The 24,314-nt window shown below is 40.9% G+C and overlaps 1 protein-coding gene across 3 annotated transcripts in view; it reads right to left on the bottom strand.

Moving 5' to 3' along the window:
* MKX (mohawk homeobox) overlaps positions 1–24,314 on the bottom strand; it is a 128,102-nt gene that overhangs the window by 79,457 nt on the left and 24,331 nt on the right. For 2 of the 3 annotated variants that reach the window (XM_044294805.1, XM_044294807.1), the window contains exons 3-4: positions 20,922–21,084; positions 423–576 (exon numbers count right to left, since the gene is read on the bottom strand). In XM_044294805.1, coding sequence (XP_044150740.1) covers positions 423–576; positions 20,922–21,084 — 317 coding nt within the window. The remainder of the gene's footprint in view (positions 1–422; positions 577–20,921; positions 21,085–24,314) is intronic. The other variant, XM_044294806.1, reaches the window with a different exon arrangement.

Genomic DNA, 24,314 nt, shown 5'->3' on the forward strand with positions numbered 1-24,314 from the left:
TTACATACCCAAAATACCACTTTAAAAGGTTTTAGTTTCTGTAAGATTGACATAGTCTTCAGTATGGATATGGATGGATGTCTGAATAAGTTAATACAATGAAACCTCTCTGAGACAACCACTCAAAATTGTATTAAAAAAGGTCTCACTGTATACGATTTAGGGAGTGATAGTTCTAATACAGGGAGCTTATTCAGATTCATATTGGGCTTGGGGTATGTAATATTGCATTCAACTGGGTCTTCAGAGTGATCACAGGTAATTACAAACACTAGTGTGTTGATAAATAAGGTTTGTGGAGTCTTCTGATGAAATCTATGATTGTCATTGGCCTTTGTAGATGGACAAGAAAGACGACTCAACATCACCGTGTCAATCTATGCCTCCTGTCTGACCAGAATTATCAAAAGACATGAACAAACCTTCTGAACAGGAGTCTTCGCTGCTGACACTTAGCCGTTCAGCATTCCCTTGAACATATTTGTTATACAGCTTTATCCTCAAAGCCCAGCTCAGATCTGGTTGTCTCACAGTGTTTTTGAGGCGTCTTCTTGCATTTGCAAACCAATTTGAAACCTTGAAAAAAAAATTGTATATTTTTTTAAGATCATTTGCATCAAAAGAGGAATTAGGAAGAAGTCAACTAAAACATGGAAAAATTAGACAAATCGGAGACTGCAAAAAGAGAAAAGGACAGAAAGACAGAAAAGACTTTACGGAAATAGCAATCTAGAGCCGCCATGAATATTGGCTTCATAGGGAGAACATACAAACTCCATGTTCTTGGTCAGATTTGAACCTAGAACCACAGTGCTGCAAAGCACTAAAGAAAGCTAACTACTGATGAGCCACCGGGTTTTACAGGTTCAGGATATTGATGGCCTTCAATATTAGACTGGTGGGGGTCTGCCTTCTGGGACTCCCAACAGTCAGCTGTTTAAAGTAGTTGTGGACATTGTGCGAGCAGTACGACTTCTTCATTGCTTACATGGGGCAATCTACCTGCATGCCCTACACTTAGAAGCAGCGGTGGACCATACTGCAATCTTTCCCTATTCAAGTAAATGGGAAAAAGCTGCAATATTCTGCATTGCTGCTGCTGCTAAATAGATGTCGTGTGGGTAGATGGATCAAGGTAAACAATAAAGAGTCCATAGCTCAGGATCTGATATCGACGACCTATCCTGACGATAGCCCGTCAATACCCTGAACCAGAAACTCCGCTTTACAGTACTTTCTTGTCACTATAGCTGGGATTTCAAGCATAGAAGCTTATATCAAATATAAAACATGGTCTAGTGTTTTCTAACCAACTTCAAGCTCACAGAGTATATCATTTTTAAAAAGGTAATGACCCTGGGCAAACATGATGCATGACAATGCTGTAAACTGCAAAGAAGAAAGCTGATGAGAGAATCTTAAAGAATTAACTCCTTAAGGACACTGCCTTATTTAACCTTAAGGACTTGGCCATTTTTTGCAAATCTGACCAGTGTCACTTCAAGTGGTCATAACTTTAAAACGCTTTGACTTATCCAGGCCATTCTGAGATAGTTTTTTCGTCACATATTTTACTTCATGACAGTGGTAAAATGGAGTAAAAAATATTTTTTTTTAATAAAAAAAAATACCAAATTTGCCAAAAATGTAGAAAAATGTGCAAATTTCCAAGTTTCAATTTCTCTACTTCTATAACACATAGTAATACCTACAAAAATAGTTATTACTTTACATTCCCCATATGTCTACTTCATGTTAGGATCATTTTAGGAATGACATTTTATTTTTGGGGGATGTTACAAGGCTTAGAAGTTTAGAAGTAAATCTTGAAATTTCTCAGAAATTTTCAAAAACCAACTTTTTAGGGACCAGTTCAGGTCTGAAGTCACTTTGCGAGGCTTACATAATAGAAACTACCCCAAAAATGACCCAATTCTAGAAACTACACCCCTCAAGGTATTCAAAACTGATTTTACAAACGTTGTTAACCCTTTAGGTGTTCCACAAGAATTAATGGAAATTAGAGATACAATTTAAAAATTTCACTTTTTGGGCAAATTTTCCATTTTAATATTTTTTTTCCAGTTACAAAGCAAGGGTTAACAGCCAAACAAAACTCAATATTTATGGCCCTGATCCTGTAGTTTACAGAAACGCCCCGTATGTGGTCGTAAACTGCTGTACGGGCCCACGGCAGGGCGCAGAAGGAAAGGAATGCCATATGTTTTTTTGGAAGGCAGATTTTGCTGGACTGTTTTTTTTAATATTATGTCCCATTTGAATCCCCCTTGATACACCCCTAGAGTAGAAACTCCAAAAAAGTGACCTCATTTTAGAAACTACGGGATAGGGTGGAAGTTTTGTTGGTACTAGTTTAGGGTACATATGATTTTCGGTTGCTCTATATTACACTTTTTGTGAGGCAAGGTAACAAGAAATAGCTGTTTTGGCACATTTTTTGTTTGTTATTTACAACATTCATCTGACAGGTTAGATCATGTGGTATTTTTATAGAGCAGGTTTTCACGGACGCGGCGATACCTAATATGTATACTATTTTTTTATTTATGTAAGTTTTACACAGTGATTTAATTTCTGAAACAAAAAAAGAAACATGTTTTAGTGTCTCTATAGTCTGAGAGCCATAGTTTTTTTAGTTTTTGGGCGATTATCTTAGGTAGGGTCTCATTTTTTGCGGGATGAGATGACAGTTTGATTGGCATTATTTTGGGGTGCATATGACTTTTTGATCGCTTGCTATTACACTTTTTGCGATGTAAGATGAAAAAAATAGCTTTTTTTACACCGTTTTTATTTATATTTTTTTACGGTGTTCACCTGAGGGGTTAGGTCATGTGACATTTTTATAGAGCTGGTCGATAGGGACGCGGCGATACCTAATATGTCTACTTTTTTTTATTTATGTAAGTTTTACACAATAATATCATTTTTGAAACAAAAAAAATCATGTTTTAGTGTCTCCATATTCTGAGAGCCATAGTTTTTTCAGTTTTTGGGTGATTATCTTGGGTAGGATACGATTTTTGCGGGATGAGATGACGGTTTGATTGGCACTATTTTGGGGTGCATATGACTTTTTGATCGCTTGCTATTACACTTTTTGTGATGTAAGGTGACAAAAAATTGTTTATTTACCACAGTTTTAATTTTTTACGGTGTTCATCTGAGGGGTTAGGTCATGTGATATTTTTATAGAGCCGGTCGATACGGCGGCGGCGATACCTAATATGTATACTTTTTTTTTTTATGTAAGTTTTACAGAATAATATTTAAAAAAAAAAAAAAAATCATGTTTTAGTGTCTCCATATTCTGAGAGCCATAGTTTTTTTCAGTTTTTGGGCGATTATCTTGGGTAGGGATGAGATGACGGTTTGATTGGCACTATTTTGGGGTGCATATGACTTTTTGATTGCTTGCTATTACACTTTTTGTGATGTAAGGTGACAAAAAATGGTTTATTTTGCAGTTTTTATTTGACATTTTTTACGGTGTTCATCTGAGGGGTTAGGTCATGTTTTTATAGAGCCGGTCGATAAGGATGCGGCGATACCAAATATGTATACTTTTTTTTTATTTATGTAAGTTTTACACAATAACAGCTTTTTTAAAACAAAAAAAATGATGTTTTAGTGTCTCCATATTCTGAGCCATAGTTTTTTAATTTTATGGGCGATTGTCTCAGGTAGGGGCTCATTTTTTGTGGGATGAGGTGACGGTTAGATTTGTACTATTTTAGTGGGTGTACGCCGTTTTGATCGCTTGCTGTTGTACTTTTTGTGATGTATGGTGACAAAAAAATTGTTTATTTAGCACAGTTTTTATTTTTTTACGGTGTTCATCTGAGGGGTTAGGTCATGTGATATGTTTATAGAGCCAGTTGATACGCACGCGGCGATACCTAATATGTCCCCTATCTTTACCAATTTTTTTAAACTTTATTTTGGGAAAATTAGGTTTTTGTTTATTTATACTTGAAACTTAGAATTTTTTGGGGGGGGGACTTTATTTTTTCAACTTTTCTTTCACTTTATTTTTTATCCCACTTTGGGACTTGAACATTTGGGTGTATATTCCTTTACAATCCATTCCAATACTTCTGTATTGGAATGCATTGGCTGTATGAGTAATACTGTGTGTACTCATACAGCTTCCGGCCTGTGAGATCCAGGGGGCTGGATCTCACAGGCTCGTCACCGGAAAGGCAGCGCAGATGCCTTAGGAAGGCATTGTGCTACCTTCCATGCCATCGGGTCCCCCCTACAGCCCCACGGGGACCCGATGTCACCACCGCCGCCGCCCGCACAATAAAAAGCCGCAAACCGCAGGTCTGAATTGACGGGACCCCCCCGCGCATTTAGCAGAGTACGCCCCTTAAATACCAGGACATGAGGGCATACCTGTACGCCCTGTGTCCTTAAGAGGTTAAAGACTAAAGACTAATATCTACCTCAACAAGTCCACAGTAAAACTGGTAAAGAAAGTAAAATTTTGAGAGTGAGAAATTGATTCAGATTGTTTTAAAGTGGCTGTCTCACTTCAGCAAGTGGTGTTTATCATGTGGAGAAAGTTAATACAAGGCACTTACTAATGTATTTTGATTATCCATATTGCTTCCTTTGCTTGATTGATTCGTTTTTCCATCACATTATACACTGCTCGTTTCCATGGTTACGACCACCCTGCAATCCAGCAGTGGTGGTTGTACTTGCACACTATAGGAAAAAGTGCCAGTCTCTCTAGTGGCTGGAACTGTGGGATGGTACATAGGCTACTGCTTTTTACTATAGGGTGCAAGTACAGCCACCGCTGCTGGATTGCAGGGTGGTTATAACCATAGAAATGAGCAGTTTATAATGTGATGGAATAATGAATCCAGCCAGCAAAGAAAGCAATATGGACACTCACAATACATTAGTGCCTTGGATTAACTTTCTCTACATAATAAATGCTATTTGCTGAACTGACACAACCCCTTTAAGTAGACATGGCCTGTTCTTGTGTGATTTCTATTGGTATTACATACATGGTTTTCATATGAATCCAAGAGAAAAAAATGTCCATGCTATCCTCCCTCTATCCTCTTCCTCGCTCCCACAGGGTGCGGACTGCTTGCCAACAAAGTCATCTGCTCCTCTTCCTGTAGGGAGCATGCACGCTCTCCACCCGGCACTTGCAGGGCCAGCATGTGCACTGAAATCTTCACCAGCTTATGGCAAGCCTGTTAGAAGGTGCCTGAACAATAGGTTGTCCAGGTTGCTAGTTTACTGCAAAGATGTGCTGTTTTCGGTTGTCTGCCCATATACTGACTTTCTGCCCATTTTCTGAATTCTGACTCTCCACTGCCTGACCTGTGCCTGACCTCTGTATTCAACCTCTGCTGCCTGCCCTAACCTCAGACCTTTTACCCTCTAAGCACGTACTCTATCAGAACAGATCTAAGATACGTGCATGGGACCTATCACCACTTACAACATACCCCGAGATAAGTCATTATGAAACACAAGAACTCTTTAGATCAAAGTTTTATCACACAAAGAAAACAATCTTACAATGATTTAGAGTACAGTAATTTGTGGGGACATATGCCATCAATACAAACTTGCCGACTCTCCCTGTTCTGACTCAATAACTAGGCAGCAACTGTTGAGGTTCATGAGAAAAGATGGTCATATTTGTCTGCATTGAATAGATAAACCTGAAATCTTGTCAGACAGGTCAACTCAACTGATCAGGCATGTATGAAGATACCAGATGAGGTTTATTCCAGGCCGAATCCTTGTAATTATGCACAAACCACTAGGTGAAAAGATGATATTTTTGGTCAGGGTTCAAGAGAACATGGTGGACTGTATAGAGCTTATATGTAAAATGGCAGCCATCATACACAGGAAGGATGAGCTGCTTACATCAGATCCTGCCTACAGGGAGATTGTAGGATCAAACTTCAAACCCCAAGCACATTACAATAACTGCAAGAAGATAATGTATAAAGACATGGGACAGGACACTCCTGTAAAGTCCGAGAGGCTCCTGGAAAAAAAGGGTGCTACCGGACTCCCAGAAGAGTTGTCAAATCTCCCAGGCACAGTATGATGGTCTGCTTTCTCCCAGAGAGCCTCCCGTCATACATTTTGGCCATATGTGGTACCTGGATACTGCATCATCAGACGTAGTTCTGTTGCCCATAGTCCATTAAGCAGGTGGGTTGACGGACGAGAGGGGATGGAGTGCTATACGAAAGGGAGTGAGGCTCTGTACAAAAGGGGGCTCGACTTCAGTGTTCAGGAGTTATGGAATGAAAAATAAGGGTGGGTCACATTCTGCACCCACCACTCTATTGGATTCCTCAATAAGACATCGTAGAAGGAGATACCACACAAGCAGGCGACCTCTATATATTGTATCTAGATTTAGAAAATGCAGCTAAGAAAACCAGCAAATGTCTCATCACCGCTAACGAGTAGACATTGTTTCAGACTTCTCCTTCTGCTACAGTTATCTTCCACCATATTGTTCATATTATTCCCATCTTTAAAAAGATCACTTAGCAGCAATAACCACTTTTAGATTGACTTCATATTTAATCATATGATCCCCATATGCAAGCTGATGTTGAAACTAGCAATCTTGTTAGAATTAACCCTTTATACAATATTATTTCTTACAACTCATATTCAAAAGAGTACACGCATGGTATATTGCTTAGATATGCCATAATATTCTGATCGGTGAGGGTCCGACATCCTGTATAGCCACTGATCCAAACATGAAGGGATGGACGTCTCTTCAGTGTTTCTTCAGCACAGCAGCACTCCTGGCCACCAACTGTACAGGCAACTAGAATGTGGGGCTTCTGCTGTAGTTACCTGTACAGTGGGTGCCAGGAGCACTGCGTTATAGGGAAAAACAGCAAATGTCTCAGTGTTTAAAAGGGCTGAACTGCCCTCAGGATAGGACATCAGTATCAGATGGCACCCCCGCCAATCAGCTATTTTGGGTGCTGGAAACTATACAGTGTATGGAGCCCAGTGACCCTGTATACTGTAGCTCAACGCCCTTTCTCCTGAATGGAAGCTGGGTTGCAGTACCCCAGCACAGCCACTAGAGTGTGAAGAACTGTCTGTTTCCAGATCCTTACACAGCATAGTTTCCGGTGCCAAAAACTGCCTAAAACAACGGATCATGGGGGTGCTTGGTGTTAGACTCCACTAACTTGATATTGATGACCTATCCGAGGGGCCTGGACAATGATTGGACAACACCTTCATTTTGAGAATTGTGGGGCTCCAGATGATTTCATCCCCAGTAATTGATGGCATATCCTACTATAAAGCACTTGAGGTCTGTTCACATGTTCAGGATTTAAGTGGATTTGGGCCTCTTTCACACAGTCAGTATTATGCATCAGTATTTGTAAGCATAAACCAGGAGTGGAACCTACAGAGAAAAGGTACAATAGAAAGATGTGTGCCTCTTCTGTGCTTTGGACCAACTCCTGGTTTTGGCTTACAAATACTGATGCAAAAATACTGACCAAATACTGACCGTGTGAAAGAGGCCTTTGGCACATATTCCTCACTTAAACCTGCAAAAAATCCCCAAACTTGTATCTGATGTATGTGGATGGAGTTTCTGCAACCAAGATTCCACACTATGGCCCCTTTCGCACGCTCTCTATTTGGTCAGTATTGTTGCATCAATATTTGTAAGCCGAAAACAGGAGTGGATCCAAAACACAGAAGAAGCACAAATCTTATTATAATACCTTTTCTCTGTAGGTTCCACTTCTGGTTTTGGCTTACAAATTCTGACCAAATACTGACTGTTGAAATAGGCCTATGGATAATCTGCAAAAATATAGAGCATCCTACTTATTCCCCTGAGAAAAAGCCAGATTATTAGCCAAACATAGATTAACCCCACTTAATAGGACTAATCCTTAGGCCTGTTTCACACGGTCATTATTTGGTCAGTATTTTGCATTAGTATTTGGTCAGTATTTGTAATCCAAAACCAGGAGTGGAACCTACACAGAAAAGGTATAATAGAAATATTTGTGCCTCTTCTGTGTTTTGGACCAACTCCTGGTTTTAGCTTACAAATACTGATACAACATACTGACCAAATACTGGCCGTGTGAAAGAGGCCTTAGGCAGATTCTTGTCACATCAAATTGCATATCTGGAGCGGAAATCCCAGTGTCGGCCATGGATTTCAGATTCGGACTCTGTAGTTAAAGTGTGCAAAATTTGAAGAGAAGTCTAATGCAGAAGAATAATCTTCCCAGGACTGGTTCCCACCCAAAGCAAGAGCTGCACATTTGGTACTAGATGGGTCATTTCCCACAAAGTGTCTGTTGTGTAATCAACAATTTAAACTGTCAGTGATACATTGCCTGCTGTCTCCAATGGAGCTCACAATCTAGGTTTCCTATCATCAGTTTGTTTTTTGGTATGTGGGAGGAAACCTGAGTACGCGGAGGAACCCACGCAAATACAGGGAAAATATACAAACTCCATGTAGATGTTGTCCTTGGTCAGATTTAAACCTAGGACCCCAGTGGTAACCACTGAGCCACCATACTGTTCTCTATTTGAGGATCATGGGGTTCCAGTTCATCTTCATCGGTCAGTAGGATCTGGTCCTACCTTAAAGGGATAATTTTATTAAGACAATCCCTTCTGAGATTGAAGCTTATCACTGTGGGTCCAACTTCCCTAAAAACTAGCGACTGTCCGGAGAAAGCCATACATTTCAAATGAATGGCCAACCATGTGGATGGAGTAATCTCTGTCTCCTCTCTGGTTAATAGACGGGGTAAGATCTAATGTCCTAATAGTGCATATGGAAAGGGGACAGGCTTGAAGCCACAGTGATACTTTTTGTGCAGTATATAGATAGCCCACATTATAGAATAAACTGACCCATACATACATTCCCTGTGGCTAGCCACTGTGTCTGCTAAGGGGCTCACGGAGAGGGTTCCCAACCAAGAGGGGGGTCCAAAATCCATTTTCAACAGACACTGGAAACTTAACAAGTTAAGAGGATATCAATCTGAGGGCCATTTTGTTTCCTACAAGGGATGAAGATAAGATGGAGGAGAACAAGCACCAATCTATCTCAATATCTGGATGGCATGTGTTGTGGGTCGTCCACTTTCTAGCTACATGTGACCAATATTTTTGTAAGATGACTATATGGCACTTACTAATATAGTCTTTGTTGATATTCTGCACTATTTTCTATATTTCATGGGGTATGACCCCATTGTTGGGCAAATCCTTGTTGGGCAAATCTGTTAGGTCCTGTCCATAAGATGGCCGCTGATGGAGAGTCATGTGACCAGGCAAATCACCTCTATGTGATGTCTCCTGCCGTCTGTGCTTGCACTCTTGGGAGTTTAGTGCAGGTGCAGTGTATTTGAATAGGAGGTTGAGTGATGTGTCTGGTCATATGGCCCTCCATCAGTGGTCATCTTATGGACAGGATCTCTGTGTGGACAGCATATAAGATGTGCCTAACAAGGGAGCATGGTATATGAAATATAGCAAGCAGCACTGAATATTAACAAAGACTATATAAATAAGTGACATATTATCTTCTTACAAACACATTGGTTTACAGTAATCAGAAAGTGGCCAACCCCTTTAATAGTAGGGTGGTCTGTTTTCACTTTGCTATTCGTTCCCTATTGCACTATGTACAGAAGCCATATACAGGAATGATGAAGAAGAGAGTGTCCACTTTATGAAATGATTAAGCCACTATAGGAGCCAATACAACAACGCAACTTCCCACAAATCAGAAAAAAATGCTAAAAGTTGGGCACCAGTTCCTACTGTATTTTACTGACACACTGGAGTAGATTTACTAATCCTACAGATGGAGTAACTTTAGGCTGGCTGTCTAATAAATGCACCAGATTTATCACAGGGAGGCTGGGTGATATATCTGCTACAGGGAGAGACACCCCAGAATTGGACCCCAAATTTGGTGCAAAATGCCACATCTTAGACTATGATTCTTTTCCATTAAGCCATGTTCTTTTCCTGACTAAGCACATAAACTTTCTGTATAGCTAAATGCCCCAAACTGCACAGAACTGCACCAAACTTATGGTGCAATGTATGCCAGAATCTAGGTGCCCATTGGGTCTTGTCTGGCCTTCTATGCCTATATACCTCTGTTTTAAATTGCAGTTCAATTCATACAATGATACATTATCTGGACATATTTATGTTGCCAAGTGCACCTACAATAAAATGGAATATGGATTTTAACCCATAGCATGCAGTCGTATTGTGTTGTGGATACATTCGGACAGTAAAAAAATTGGTCTTCAATCTCTTTTGCCATATCATGGGCCTGTCTTTATACTCATAGTAACAACTTAATAGGCCTATCCTAGTGGTTCTGTCATTTCCATTCTGCTCTCCGACAAGCTTAGATTAGGTAGAAATGGCAAGTCCCTTAAGAGATATTAAAGGGACTCTGTCACCACTTTCTAACCCCCACTTTTTTAACTATCGTTTTATTCATGGTGCCCTTCTGATTACAGTTGTCATCTTATATGTTAGATCTGCGGTGCCGTTTAGGTAAAAAATCGATTTATATCACCTGTCAATCAGCTAAATAAGGTGCCCAGGGCGTTCCTCTCCTCTTGAATCTGCCGCCTGCCGCCGCCGCCGTTGGTGCCCAGCTCCTCCCCCGGTCTCGTCAGCGCTGCCTCAAACAACACAGATCCGCCTCCGGCTCTCCCTCAATGCCCCCTCCTTTTTTTCGGAAATCTCGCCCGTGCGTACGCATCCTTTCGGCATCATCGCTCTAAGTTCGCGTTATGCGCATGCGCGAGAAAAGGATGCGTACGCACGGGCGCAGGCCTGTGCGCACACGCGAGATTTCCGAAAAAAAGGAGGGGGCATTGAGGGAGAGCCGGAGGCGGATCTGTGTTGTTTGAGGCAGCGCTGACGAGACCGGGGGAGGAGCTGGGCACCAACGGCGGCGGCGGCAGGCGGCAGATTCAAGAGGAGAGGAACGCCCTGGGCACCTTATCTAGCTGATTGACAGGTGATATAAATCGATTTTTTACCTAAACGGCACCGCAGATCTAACATATAAGATGACAACTGTAATCAGAAGGGCACCATGAATAAAACGATAGTTAAAAAAGTGGGGGTTAGAAAGTGGTGACAGAGTCCCTTTAACTGAGAAAGATGCCCTGGAATTCTTCCACCTTTTAATGCTCCATGGACGCTGATTTCTCTCCAAGTCCTCCACATGATCTACTGCTGGCTTGCGCAGGATTTAACATGACACAACAACAACATGGTGGGATTAGTTTCATGTCTGCCTAGATAATCCGCTAAAGGCTGAAATACTTCAACCTCCTTCAAGTAAAAACCTGAGAAGGAATAAAAGTACATATAAATAAAAATGTATACCCTATATGTATTAACTGTTCATTCCCAAACCAGTGGCTGCCGGGATCGATTTCAGTGTGCACTGTATTGGCGCTATAGCCAACTCCTCTCTCAACATCATACTTTCCATCACTTTAGGAGGCCATGGAGGAATACTTAAAAGTTGATATGAGACGAACTGAATTATTTCATGCACTTCACATGCTCTTCAATAGACTTCTGAAGTTATAAATAGTATACCGTACATAATGCATTTTTAAAAGGGGGCTTCTAGTTTACTGGTAATAGAGGGGATCCTCGTTTAGCGAAAACAGAAACCAAGTAGAGTGTCTCTCTCCCACTAGAGGATGTCTATATCCACTGATAATAACTGATAACTGTAATGCTTCATTTCACCTTCGGGGGTGCTGCAGAAATACTGAAAGTTTCCTAATAGGTTCCCCCATGCATTGCAGCTGATTAGTGGAGGGCATCCTATGATAACCTGATTAAAAAAAAAATCACAGTAGTGTCAGTACAAATCTTAGAAGAGGGTATGCACATGAGCTCTTAGAAAGCTCTGCATCTGATGCCACCAGATGTAAGTTACCTATCCTATAAGTCAATGCTTGACCTTTTAGACAGGCCTTAAGACATGGCTTGGATAATAATTAAGCCAGCACCTCATCTGCAGACAGCTGTTTCGGGGTGATTGCTCCTCATCAGTGCAGAGCAGTAAAATACTATATCTCCTTATGGAGAATGCCTAAACTGCATGAGGAGTCTTATAGGCCAGGCAATCACCCCGAAACTGTCTGAAGATGAGGTGCTGGCTTAATTATTATCCAAATTATGTCTCAAGGCCTGTTTAAAAGGTTGAACATTGACTTATAGGATACTTGCCTTACATCTAGTCAAATTAGAGGCAAAGTTTGCTAAGAGCTCATTTGCATACCCTCTTCCTAGAATTCTAGAGAAGCGTGTATGGCCCCATTCACACGTCCGCAAATGGGTCCGCATCCGTTCTGCAATTTTTCAGAACGGGTGCGGACCCATTAATTCTCTATGGGGACGGAATGGATGCGGACAGCACACAGTGTGCTGTCCACATCCGCATTTGCAGAGCGCGGCCCCGATCTTCCGGTCCGCAGCTCCGGAAAAGATAGAACATGTCCTATTCTTGTCCGCAGCTGCGGACAAGAATAGGCATTTCTATAGGGGGTGCCGGCTGGGTGTGTTGCAGATCCGCAATTTGTGTTGCAGGTCCGCAACACGCCACGGACGTGTGAATGGAGCCTAAGTCTCCTAATGCTGTTTAGTCGCTCTCCATAAGGAGAAATAGTATTCCACAAGCCCTGACTTAGGCCTCTCACCCAGTTAAGCCATACTGCTCTGCATTAATGAGGGGTAATCACCCCAAAACAGCTGTCTGCAGATGAGGTGCTGGCTTAATTGTTATCCAAGTCATGTTGCAAGGCCTGTTTAAAAGGTCGAACATTGACTTATAGGATAGCTCCCTCACATCTGGTGACATTAGAGGCAGAGCTTAAGAGCTCATTTGCATCCCTTTCTTCCCAGAACTCCAGAGGAGCGTTGCCTGGTCTATAAGTCTCCTAATGCTGTTTAGGCCCTCACTATAAGGAGATATAGTATTCTCCAAGTATGAATCATAGACCTCCGAGGTTGGCTTCTGCATTCTCTTAATTTGTTGTAATGGATACAGTAATCCTTATATTAAACTCTTCAGCTGATGCAGAACCTCTTTTTTAAAAGGGAGAGCTCTGTTTCCACCAGTGACTAATGAATATAAAAATGAATATAAAAAACCCCTGACAATGATTAAACTGTTCTGCGGCATCTGAAGCGGTACATTATGTTGTGTTGCCGCCACTGTGTCACTGGGCGTATTATTTCTTATTTCAGTGCTATTTATAACGATAGAAGGTACTGTCTGTCTATAAGGCACAAAGCGTACCTGTTACAATAACAACCCATACAGTCATTAACCAGTGTCCCAGAACTTAACACCTAAAAGTACACACAGTACAGTGCGTTCAGCTCCTGAACAAAACAAAATCACACAATTAGATTCAAAATGAGCATATTATAAGGACACAAAAGGTAAGTAGGACGGCACATAAAAGTTTATTATCATCTGTGAGGTCAGGAAAAAAAAAATCTTCACTTTATAGGAAGTAATTTGGTCACCTGATATATTCTGGTTCCATACATAATATACCAAAGCAGCCTTAAAAAGTAATTAATGTAACACGAGCTGCAAAATGTCAAAACAGCATTTTCATTTCCTTCATATTAATGATGTCATTACATAACCAGTAAATACATCTGCAGGGAAGAGGGGGAGTGAAAATAATGCACAAAACAGGGCGCCCTATCACCAGTAGTGTAGGTAGCAGATTACACTGTATGGCATTTCCATGAAGGTATACTGCCATGGAGATAAACTCTAGCATGTAACATATCAGCAAGTTGTATTATCTCTAGTACAAGATTACATATGTCCCTCTATTCTTTTTATACTTATAGGCTAAGAAAGCATTAAAGGGGTTTTCCCATCTCAGACAACAGGGGCATATCGCTAAGATATGGCCGCACGGTGCGCTCCCATTCACTACTACGGGGAGAGTGCATGGTGGCGACTGCGCAAGCGCAGTTCACCCCCATTCACCACTACGGGGAGAGCACTTGGCCGTGGCCGGATCCAGGGAGACCTGGGGTCCTCCAGCCACCAACTTCCTTGTTCCGTTCTAGGTGTAGGTGCAGGTCACAGAGTTGGCACCTATCAGACAATGGGGGCATATCCTAGCATTATCTCAGATGAGAATACCACTTTAAGGCCGGGTTCACATGAACATTTTGATTTCCGGTCTTCTGATCCGTCAGAAGAACAGAAAACAAAAAACAAGGCAAAAAAATAACCAAAACACAAAAATGGATCCTTTATTTTGAGCATCCGCTATGCTAATTTTGCATCCGTTTTAGCCATTTTCGTCTGAGATCCGATATTTTAGATGGAAGTAAAAGTACTTTGTAGAGGCTAAAACGGATGCAAACAGAGCATAACAGATGCTCAAAAGAAAGGATCCATTTTTAATTTTTGTTTTCTGTTCTTCCGACGGATCAGAAGAACAGAAGATGAAACGGTGATGTGAACCTACCCTAAGGCCACCTTACACGGGCCAATTGTTGGAAACAAATGTTGATAGTACCAACGTCCATTACCGACAACTGGCTCATGTAAAGGTGCTACCGATCACACAATGAATGAGCAAACACTTAACTCTTGTTTGTCTGACAGTTATCTATCCTGATTACCCCATACACATGCATGCTTGGCTCAGCTAAGCGTGCATGTGTCGTGCAAGGAAAAAAGGAGAAAGCCATTGCCAGACGCTTTCGGGAGGTGAATTATCTCCCCAGAGGACAAATGGAAAAGGCGTGCTGAAATTCAACATGCCAAATACTTCTCTCCCCCAACATCTACCATCAGGGGAACGTCAGGAGAACCCCATGCACATCTAATTTAGGCCTCATGCAATCAACCGTATCTGTGTTGAGGTCTTCAAACCAAAGATATGCAAAATAAGGATGCGGTCTATGTGCCGTCCGCAGCTTGTTTGCAGACCTAATGACTTCAGTGGGTACGTGGTCCATATTTTGCGGACATATTCTATCTTTTTGCGAAACTGATATATGGATGCGAAAAACACATGGATCATCTGTGTGCTTTTGGCATCCGAATGTCTGTTCCACAAAAGATAGAAGACGTCCACAAAATGCAGACCACGGACCCATTGAAGTCAATGGGTCCACAAAAAATGCGAAAGCAAAATGGACTATATCTGTATTTTGTAGTTGTGCAGTTTGTGGACTGCAAAATACATATGGTGGTATGCATGAGGCCTCATATGATTAGCTTCAAAGGGATTGCTGGACCCTTGTTAGCATGATTAATGCACATGGCTATCAATGAGGGGGGGCTGGCACGCAGGATCCCCCGATGACAGGACTATGAATTACATGGTTACCCATTCATTTGAAAGGGCATCATGTAATACCACATTTCCCCTGTAGGGGTTGCTGCAGGAGAAATGTGCAGCAGCCCACACATTGATCAGTGGTAAAATCTCATGGTCAGTCATTTTAGCTGCCAGACCCGAGGCAATCAGCTGATCGACGACTGGATCCTCAGTTAAAGTAGAAGTTGTCCAGATGAGATGACCCCTTTAAAATCTTGGATAATTTGATGGAACTATATTTCATGGCTTCCAGAACAGCAGGTCCCGACCACTGGGTACTATTATAAAGTAAATTTATAGTGTGACCTTTTTACTACAGCGCAGAGAAATTAATTAAGCTTGCAGTGTGTGTGACTATTACAACTTGCTATTTCATGCTGCTTTGCCTCATTTTATATATTGCAAAACCATTTGCTCAAAGGATCACGTACTTGGGATTAGTTATGTGACAGCTAAGGGATTTAATGTGTCCACATGTGTAGAAAAAATAAAATTAAATGTTTTGCCAATGAGTTGAATTATAAGCATCTTGAAATGAAATGCTGTTAGGTAACACTATACACATAATCCATAAAGCCATCTCATTTTCCACTGCAAAACGATTTCCTTAAACAGAGAGGCCTGAATTACACATCTCACCAAATCCACGCTAAGGAGGCTCCAAAACATCAATTATTTCCTTGCTGAACACGTGTATGAGATGGGGGTCACTGAATACATAATTTAGGGTTTATTAATTGGGGGCTACCAATGATACCTTCTGATATTTCATCCTGTACAAGTGAAGTGTTATATCTTGGGGAACCTGGAAAATCAGAAGTAGCCCAATATGAAGCTAAGACCTTTGAAGGAGGAGGCTTGTTTCCATGTTCTGATATACTCTCACTCTGGCCGTACAATCTATTTTAATCGACTTTCAGAAAAGACAAATACATCATTTTTTACATAATCTCCCTGCTTTTCAAGACACTTTGTCCATCTGTTAACAAGTTCTCCTACTCCCTCATTAAAAAAAAATTTAGGCTGAGCTGTGAGCCACGAATGCACCACTGTCTTCACCGCAGAGCCAAAGCTGATTTGCAATTGATTTGCCACATAATCTACTGTCACGCTTCTATACCACAGAATCAGTTGACATGCACACTCAATCTTGTCATCAGTCGTGGACGGGTGTCCAGCTTCTTCTTCGTGGCTGATACTTTTGCAACCTTCCTTGAAGTTCTTTATCCATTCATTCCCATTTCTTCGCAACAAAACACTTTCTCTATACAGGGCACAAAGTCACAACCTCACAACCATCTTTCACAAGGGGTGCAAATGAACTGATGTAACACGAGCAGTGATTAGGGAGATTATGTCGAAAAATTTCTTTTTTGAAAGCTGATTAAAAAAAATTCTACAGCCAGAGTGCGGCTAATTTTTGACTCACCCTTGTCAGTACTCCTTGGACCCACAGAGGGAAGATTTATGAAGGAGAATAAAAATGTCTTACTCTACACGTACATGGATCAGCAGCTCTAATAAGAATATTTCTATGCTTATCTTATACAGTCAGTCAAGATTTTCTTTCAAACTAAAATGCACCCTCTAACCAACGTTGACTGGTAGACAGAATCAGGATAACAATCAATGGGGCTTAAAGGATTGGCATCGCAACATTCTGCATTTTGGATAAATTTCAAATGCATTATCCAAAAGATTTAGAGCCCATAATGCAGAGATGTAGTTCGATTTTCTTCATACAGAGCAAAGCTCTAGTTCGCTGCTCTAAATACCATGGTTTGTTGGTGCCTATCCAGCAGCCAAGGCTCTTGCTCCACCAGCCTCCACCTCTCTATGCCTCTGTATAACATAATGATCAAATGTTTGAACTTCAAATTTATGCAGAAGGATGACTCTTTGGGCTGTTTGTGTGATCACCTTCTGCTGTGATGCCTGAAGTAGATCTGGGCATAAAACATTAAAAAGGGGGCTATCCAACAATTTTTTTTTACTACCTATCCACAGGATAGGTGATAATTATCAAACTGTAAGGGCTCTTTCACACGAGAAGATCCCGTGGTGGAATCCGACGCGTTAGAGATCCAAGCCCCGTTCCGGACAGCAGAGACATGGAGCATTAACTCGATTGATAAAGCTCTGTGCCTCTCTGTGATCTTTTTACTATAAAATCACAGTGAGATAAAGCTGTCACCGTAATTTTGTAGTAAAAAGGTCCCAGAGTGGCAAAGAGCATTATCATTCATGTTAATGCTCCATGTCCCTGCTGTCCGGAACGGGGCTTGGCACTCTTTCATAAGCAGATTACCCGCACGGCATCCGCTCGTGTGAAAGAGTCCTAAGATGGCCAGACTGCTCGCACCCCTCTCCCCCCGCTATCCTGAAGACTTACAGTCCACCCCTATAAATCTCATCAATAAATGATTAATGGTTCTTTAGATCGAATATTCCACATGGCTATCCACGTATGTGTCCCATAAACAACCTTACCAGAAAATGGCGACCACCTAGCAGTGTAAAAATATAAACAAACAGCCCTTGCCCATGGCGATTCAGCATGAAATTCTCCGATGCTCATATTAGAGGGCCTGCCTGGGTGAAAATGTGGATGCGAAGACTGCAGGGGAGCACAGCGGGGCAAGTAAGGGGTATTTGAAAAAAATAACAATGATGGCAGCTCCGTACCCCACAAGTAAAGGTACTTAATTAAACAAAACAAAAAACATACATGAAAGGTCCTCTTTAAGTTCATGAGTTTTGGTGTCTAGCTAAGTGCCTACTGACCACTCATTCGACCATCGGCATCACGAAACAATCTGCACAGTTGGTTTACCTTCCGAACTCTCAACAATTCTGGTTTCTCAAGGCACATTAACAGAATCCACGTGTACACGGGCAATGTCCTGTAACTTCACATAGGCCAGGCAGAAGAAAATGTTTTACTTTACTAACAAAGGTATTTTATAGACACTTTTCAGAAGCTAACCGTTACACATCATAAGGTCAACTCCGAAACTGTATACCAAGAAAAAAAAAAATCTAAAGCTAAAGATGATTTTTACCAAATGTAGAGGATTAGCCAATGCTGGGTGTAGCCTGCCATCTGTCCTTCGGTGTCCTATGGAGTACCTTACACTTTCATAGGCTCTTTGCTCCTTTGTAAGGCAGCATATGGAAACATTTATTGGAAGCTAATGTGATGGATTTTGATTTAGAAAGAACAAAAAGGGAACAGGTTGTGGCAGATAGCCATACTAATTTAGTCTATAAAGGTCATAGTGAAAGTCAATTACTTTTCAGGAGACCCTCCCCACCATAAAACCTTGGCTCATCTGTAACACCTGCTTATAAACTTTTGCCAAATCTTCCCGTATTGTCTGTCTCTTTTGGCTAGACGCTCACAATGAGGGGCTCAAAAATACCTTCCACCTTCCTTTGTCTTCTCTTTTAGGTTAGCAACAGCAGATACTGTATATATCTAAAATCGGCATCCCAAGTCTAGCCCCATACAGCAGCAAAAATGTTGAAATCTCACATTTTACACCTTCACATTTTAAAAGGGTTGTCAAAAAATTTAACCCAGGCCAAAAACTGCTAAAAAATAATAAAATAATGCATACTCATTTCTTCACCTGCCACTTCCAGCACTGCAGCCTTCATCCCTCCCGCTGAGCTACTCTTGTCTGGCTGCGGTGATGATGTGCTTGTACGTGCTAGGTGATCACTGCAGTCAATCAATGGCCTCAACAGTTTCACCCATATACCAGTGAAGCTGGTGAGTGGCTGCAGTGGTGTCCAGTGTATATGGGCATGTCACCTTTGCAATCAAGATGATAACAGCATGGCTGCAGCAACGGGGAGGAGGCGGTGGAGCTGGAAGTTTCAGATGATAGAATGGTGAAGTAAACCTTCTATTATTATTTTAGTACAACTGCTGACTTGAAATGTTTTACTAAGTTGAACAACCCCATTAAAGATGTTGTCCAAGTGTTTAATACTTACTTAGCTGATTAAAGAGCTAAGCGGTAAGTACTGCAGCCTCCTTGTAGTTTACTAAGCACAGCGCCATCCATTGTATAGTGGCTGTGCTTGGTATTGCAGCTCAGACCCATTCACTTGAATGGGACAGAGCTTTGCCTAGGCCATGTGACTGATGAATAGGATGTTAGTACCCTAGAAAGGGCTGATCAGCAGGGGTGACAGGAGTCAGACGCCCACCAATCAGATACTGATGACCTATCCTGAGGCTAGCTCATCAGCATTAAACTGTTGGAAAACTCATTCAGCATTGAAATGCTTAGCTTGAAGCTACTGCGCCCTAATGCACGGTTTGTACCAGGCTCCCCAAATGATTATAACCCGCTACACTCAGTTACTCTCCAGGGCGGCTTTTTTTTATCTAAAAAGATTTGACGAAAGTAGAAAACTGTCCGTGGGCCTGGTGAGAAGGACCTAAATAAGTTGCAGGATAGCTTATACAACTTTTTATGCTCATTTTTGCAAAAGTCTTGTGACATGTTGTCACACTACTGTTGTTTTACACTACTCTCTCCAGTTTTGAAAAAAGGTTGGGACCTGATCTAAGGCAGAGTTATCAACTCCGACTTTTTAAAAAGTCACAAAAATTGTCAGAATCTTACACACAGTAAAGGGGTGTCCAAAGTGGAGCAACATCTTAAGATGGAAGCGTTAGGCTGCTTTTACACTAGCATTGAAGCAATATGGCCGGCTGTTCCGACAGAAGAACAGCGTACTGAAGTCCTCCGGATCTGGGCTGGGAGGATTCTGTCGTTCACCACCAAGGCCTATTGACTGTAATGGGAACAGTCATCTCCCCAGACAAAAACTGTTGTGCGCAGTTGTGTGGCCAAATCCCAGTATAAATTGCTTTACCACTAGTGTGAAATTATCCCTAGACCTAAAGAGGCACAAAATGTATCAAATATTGTGTGAAAGCTGATATATTTGGCACAAATTACAGCCCTGCAGAGTTTTGCAAAACAGACTTTAAATCCTATGTACACCTTCAGAGCCAATTCTTGTTTATGACTGCATTTTACACATTTTTGCCTAAAAAATTTATTTTCATTTGGCCCTTTATTAAAAATATTAAGCCATTCTATCACAAAGGGTTAACTGTTTTTCTAACTGTGTGACTGGTACTTTCACTTTGTGTTGGTCATCTAATAACCCTTATCTCTAAGGTACTAAGAGGACATAAACACTTATTTAAGCTACATTCTTATCAGTAAGATAAGAACTGAGCCATAATGAGTGTTTATAATATAGCGATCAGAGATAAGGAGCCCGTCAGCTCCCCAAATGATGGAAAAGAGAGAAAACAGGCTGCTACCGGAGCATCTCAGCTCCGTACAGAAAAAAAGGCTCCATATTTTAAAACTTTAAATATTCCCCTCATGATAAATCCCTCCACCTACCCTCATTAGATGCATTTACCTGTACAAGAGTCATCTGCGACCCAAGTGCTAATAGTATCTTCTCTGTCTTGGTTGGGTAGGGATTGTCCCGGTGCTTGTACAACCACTGCTTCAACGGGCGTGCCATGTCCTGCAGTGCCTGCCGTTTGTGCCTCACTTTACCGTTTGCGCTTCTTGAGCTGCTATAAAAAAATAATAATAATTAACTTTAATGTTACAAGTAAAAAAAAAATCACACTGTAAAATCACATTGCAAATATTTGTCACAGTTGTTAAAGTCTATGGGAGAACTTACAATGACATTTGCATCTATTTTGTGGTATAAAGAATGCACACAGTCTTGGTGCACTTCATGTTTGCACTTACAGTCTATGACCTTTTTCAGCCTCTTACTACCTTCAAAAGTGGTAAGAAAAGTGGGTTGAGTCTCACAGAAGTGGTTGGTGAACGGGGGCGGTGCCCTCACAGATTTACTATAATTTGTGCCAGAAATTGTTGTAAATTATAGCACAAATCTATTTATGTTCATAGCAGGGATAGATTTCCATTTCTGACGCAAGGACTGGGCACAAAACACAAGTCGGAATTTCGTTCACCTTTACCTTGTACGTTACATATCTTCTGCCAATCCTGACTCACGCCCTGTATTATGGTCCCTTCCCAGGCAGCAGGTCAGCACTGGAAACAATCATCAGGTTTGATGTTGCAGTGGGACAGTTTTTTTTTCAATGTTAGATTAGTTTGGGGCCTGTTGTAAAAGGGAAACATCCCAGAATGCAAACTACTAGAACAGGTTCTGTGCAGAAACTGAGCAAGCAAGGCATGCTGGGGAATTTCAGCTCTAAATAGCATATCACAGCTAAAGAGAGACTCCTCCCTTTCTCTTAGAACAGTGTAGCATGCTGCTTAAAGGGGTTTTCCAGGACTACAATAGTTTTAGATATGCTCATGTAGTCGCTTCCCGCATATACATCTCGCTCATGCTTTTTTTTTTTTTCATTTTGGACTCCTGACCCATTTTCACCATGTACATTAATTACTCTGGTTTGTTTCCATCTTATATGTAGCACTTCCTGTTCCTGTATCCAACCAAACCCATGATGCACTTCTCCTTCCTCTGCCACACCTCCAGCACCGTCCCTCACAATGTCCAGCTAGTTTATAACTCCTCCCACCCAGGGAGTTAAATTGACACTCCCTTATCACTTGCCCCGCCCATGGACATAACATGACAGGAAATAAGAAAGAGCTGCATGGACATGATCATGTGACCACAGCCCAGAACAGGACATAGGAGCAATAAACATAAATGACATATATTACAAAATTACAGTTACATTCATGCATGAATATTGGGATGTTGATACAAAGAAAAACTCCTTTGACCCCTCCAGACTTCCGCCATACATGTACGTTGGAATTTCAGCATTTAAACATGGTGCCCGCTCAGCAGCTGAGTGGGCACCATAGCCACCAGGTTTCTGCTGTTTTAAAAAGAAAACACCTGGGGCTAATGTCTGTGAGTGGTTATAACCATGAACATTTAACCCTTCAGATGCTGTGGTCATTTGTGACCACAGCATCTGAGAGTTTTTTCCCCATGAGTGCTGCAGTCCTGGGGCCTAAGCAGCATCCCCACACCGAGTTCGCTGTGGTAGCCTTGAGCTTTAGGAAGGATCCAAGGCTACCACAGCAATAGTTCAGCGGAAGCATTGATCAGACGATCACATGTTCAAATCCCCCAGGGCAGTGTCAAAAAGGGGAAAAAAAAATTAAAAATAAAAAAATATAAGATTTCAAATCACCCCTTGACCCATATTAAAAATAAATACAAATAATAAAAAATAAAGATCATAGGTATTGGCGCAACCCAAAATGCCCAAACTATTAAAATATAAATACATTTATCCATAATTTGCCTTTTTCTTCTTTGCGTCAACTCCCAAAAAAATGAATAAAAAGTGATCAAAAAGTCATACATATTCCAAAATAATATCACTAGAAACTACCAACCACCACGCAAAAAATGAGCCCTCACTCAGCATCGCAGATATAATTATAAAATAAAGTTCTGAGGGTCAGAATATGGTAATGCAAAGAGAAAAACAATTATTTTATTCAAAGTTTCTATTTTTCATGTATTAAAACACACAAAAAACTATAAAAATGTATTATCGCTGTAATCGTAGTGACCGGGAGAATGAAGGTAACATGTCAGTTTTACCGTATAGGGAACTTCGTAAAAGTTAAACTCATAAAACTGTGGCAGAATTGCATTTATTTTCTAATTCCACCCCATTTGGAATTTATTTCCAGTTTCTCATTACATTGTATGCAATATTAAATTAAGTACAACTTGGTTTTCCAAAAAACAAGCCCTGATACGTCTATGTGAACACAGAAATTAAAAAAAATTGGCTTTGGGAAGGTAAAAAATGAAAACGCACACATGGTAAATCGCCTGGTCCTGAAGGGGTTAAAGTCTATAGTGAAAGGGGTTGTTTAACGGCAGAATAATATGTTTTATTATTTAAGAATAGTCAAATTACTTAACTTATCTCATTTATTGTTCAAATCTGCTCAGATCATCTTATTTCAGATGATCCTCCTCTCCAGCTCCCTGCAGCTCCAACTAAGCTGTATAGCTTAGTTCATTAGTCAAGCTAGCCTCCTTCTTTGTCATGGCTGATGCAGACACAGAGAATAAAAATTGCATAACTATTAAACTGAGGTAGACAGACAGCTTATTTTAAAGGCTATGTACACCTTTAGAGGCAATCTTTGTTTATGATTGCACATTACTCACTTTTGGCAAAAAATAATTTTTTCAATTGGCCTTTATTAAAAATATTGAGCTGTTCTGTCACAAAGGGTTAGCTGTTTGTCTAACTGTGTGACTAGTACTTTCACTTTGTGCCAGCCATCTGATAAACCTTATCTCGAAACTACTGAGAGGTCATAAAGACCTATTTAAGCCACATTCTTATCAGTAAGATAAGCACTAAGTTATAATAAGTCAGGAAGCAAAGGTAAGGAGCCTGTCTGCTCCTGGTCTGACGGAAAAGAGGGAAAATCCACAGGGTGTTTCTAGAGCATCTCAACTCTGTACAGAAAAAAGGGTGCCATATTTTTTAATAAAGACCAATTAAAAAAATCATTTTTAGCTCAAAATGAGTACAACGCAATAGTTTTGCATTTGCCTCCAAAGGTGTACATAGCCTTTAAGTAAGTCACCAACACAGTCTGAATTGGAACAGGCAAGGAAGTGGATCTGCAAGGACCAGGAAAAGGAGTCTAGTATACAACAATCCATGCAAATTTGAAAAATAATGTGTATTAGGAAATTTAATAATTTTACATTTCATAAACAATAAATTATATTTCTGTTGCTGGACAACCCCTACACACTACA

This window comes from Bufo gargarizans, chromosome 5 (genome assembly GCF_014858855.1).
Source record: "Bufo gargarizans isolate SCDJY-AF-19 chromosome 5, ASM1485885v1, whole genome shotgun sequence".
In the NCBI taxonomy this organism is placed as follows: Eukaryota; Metazoa; Chordata; class Amphibia; order Anura; family Bufonidae; genus Bufo; species Bufo gargarizans.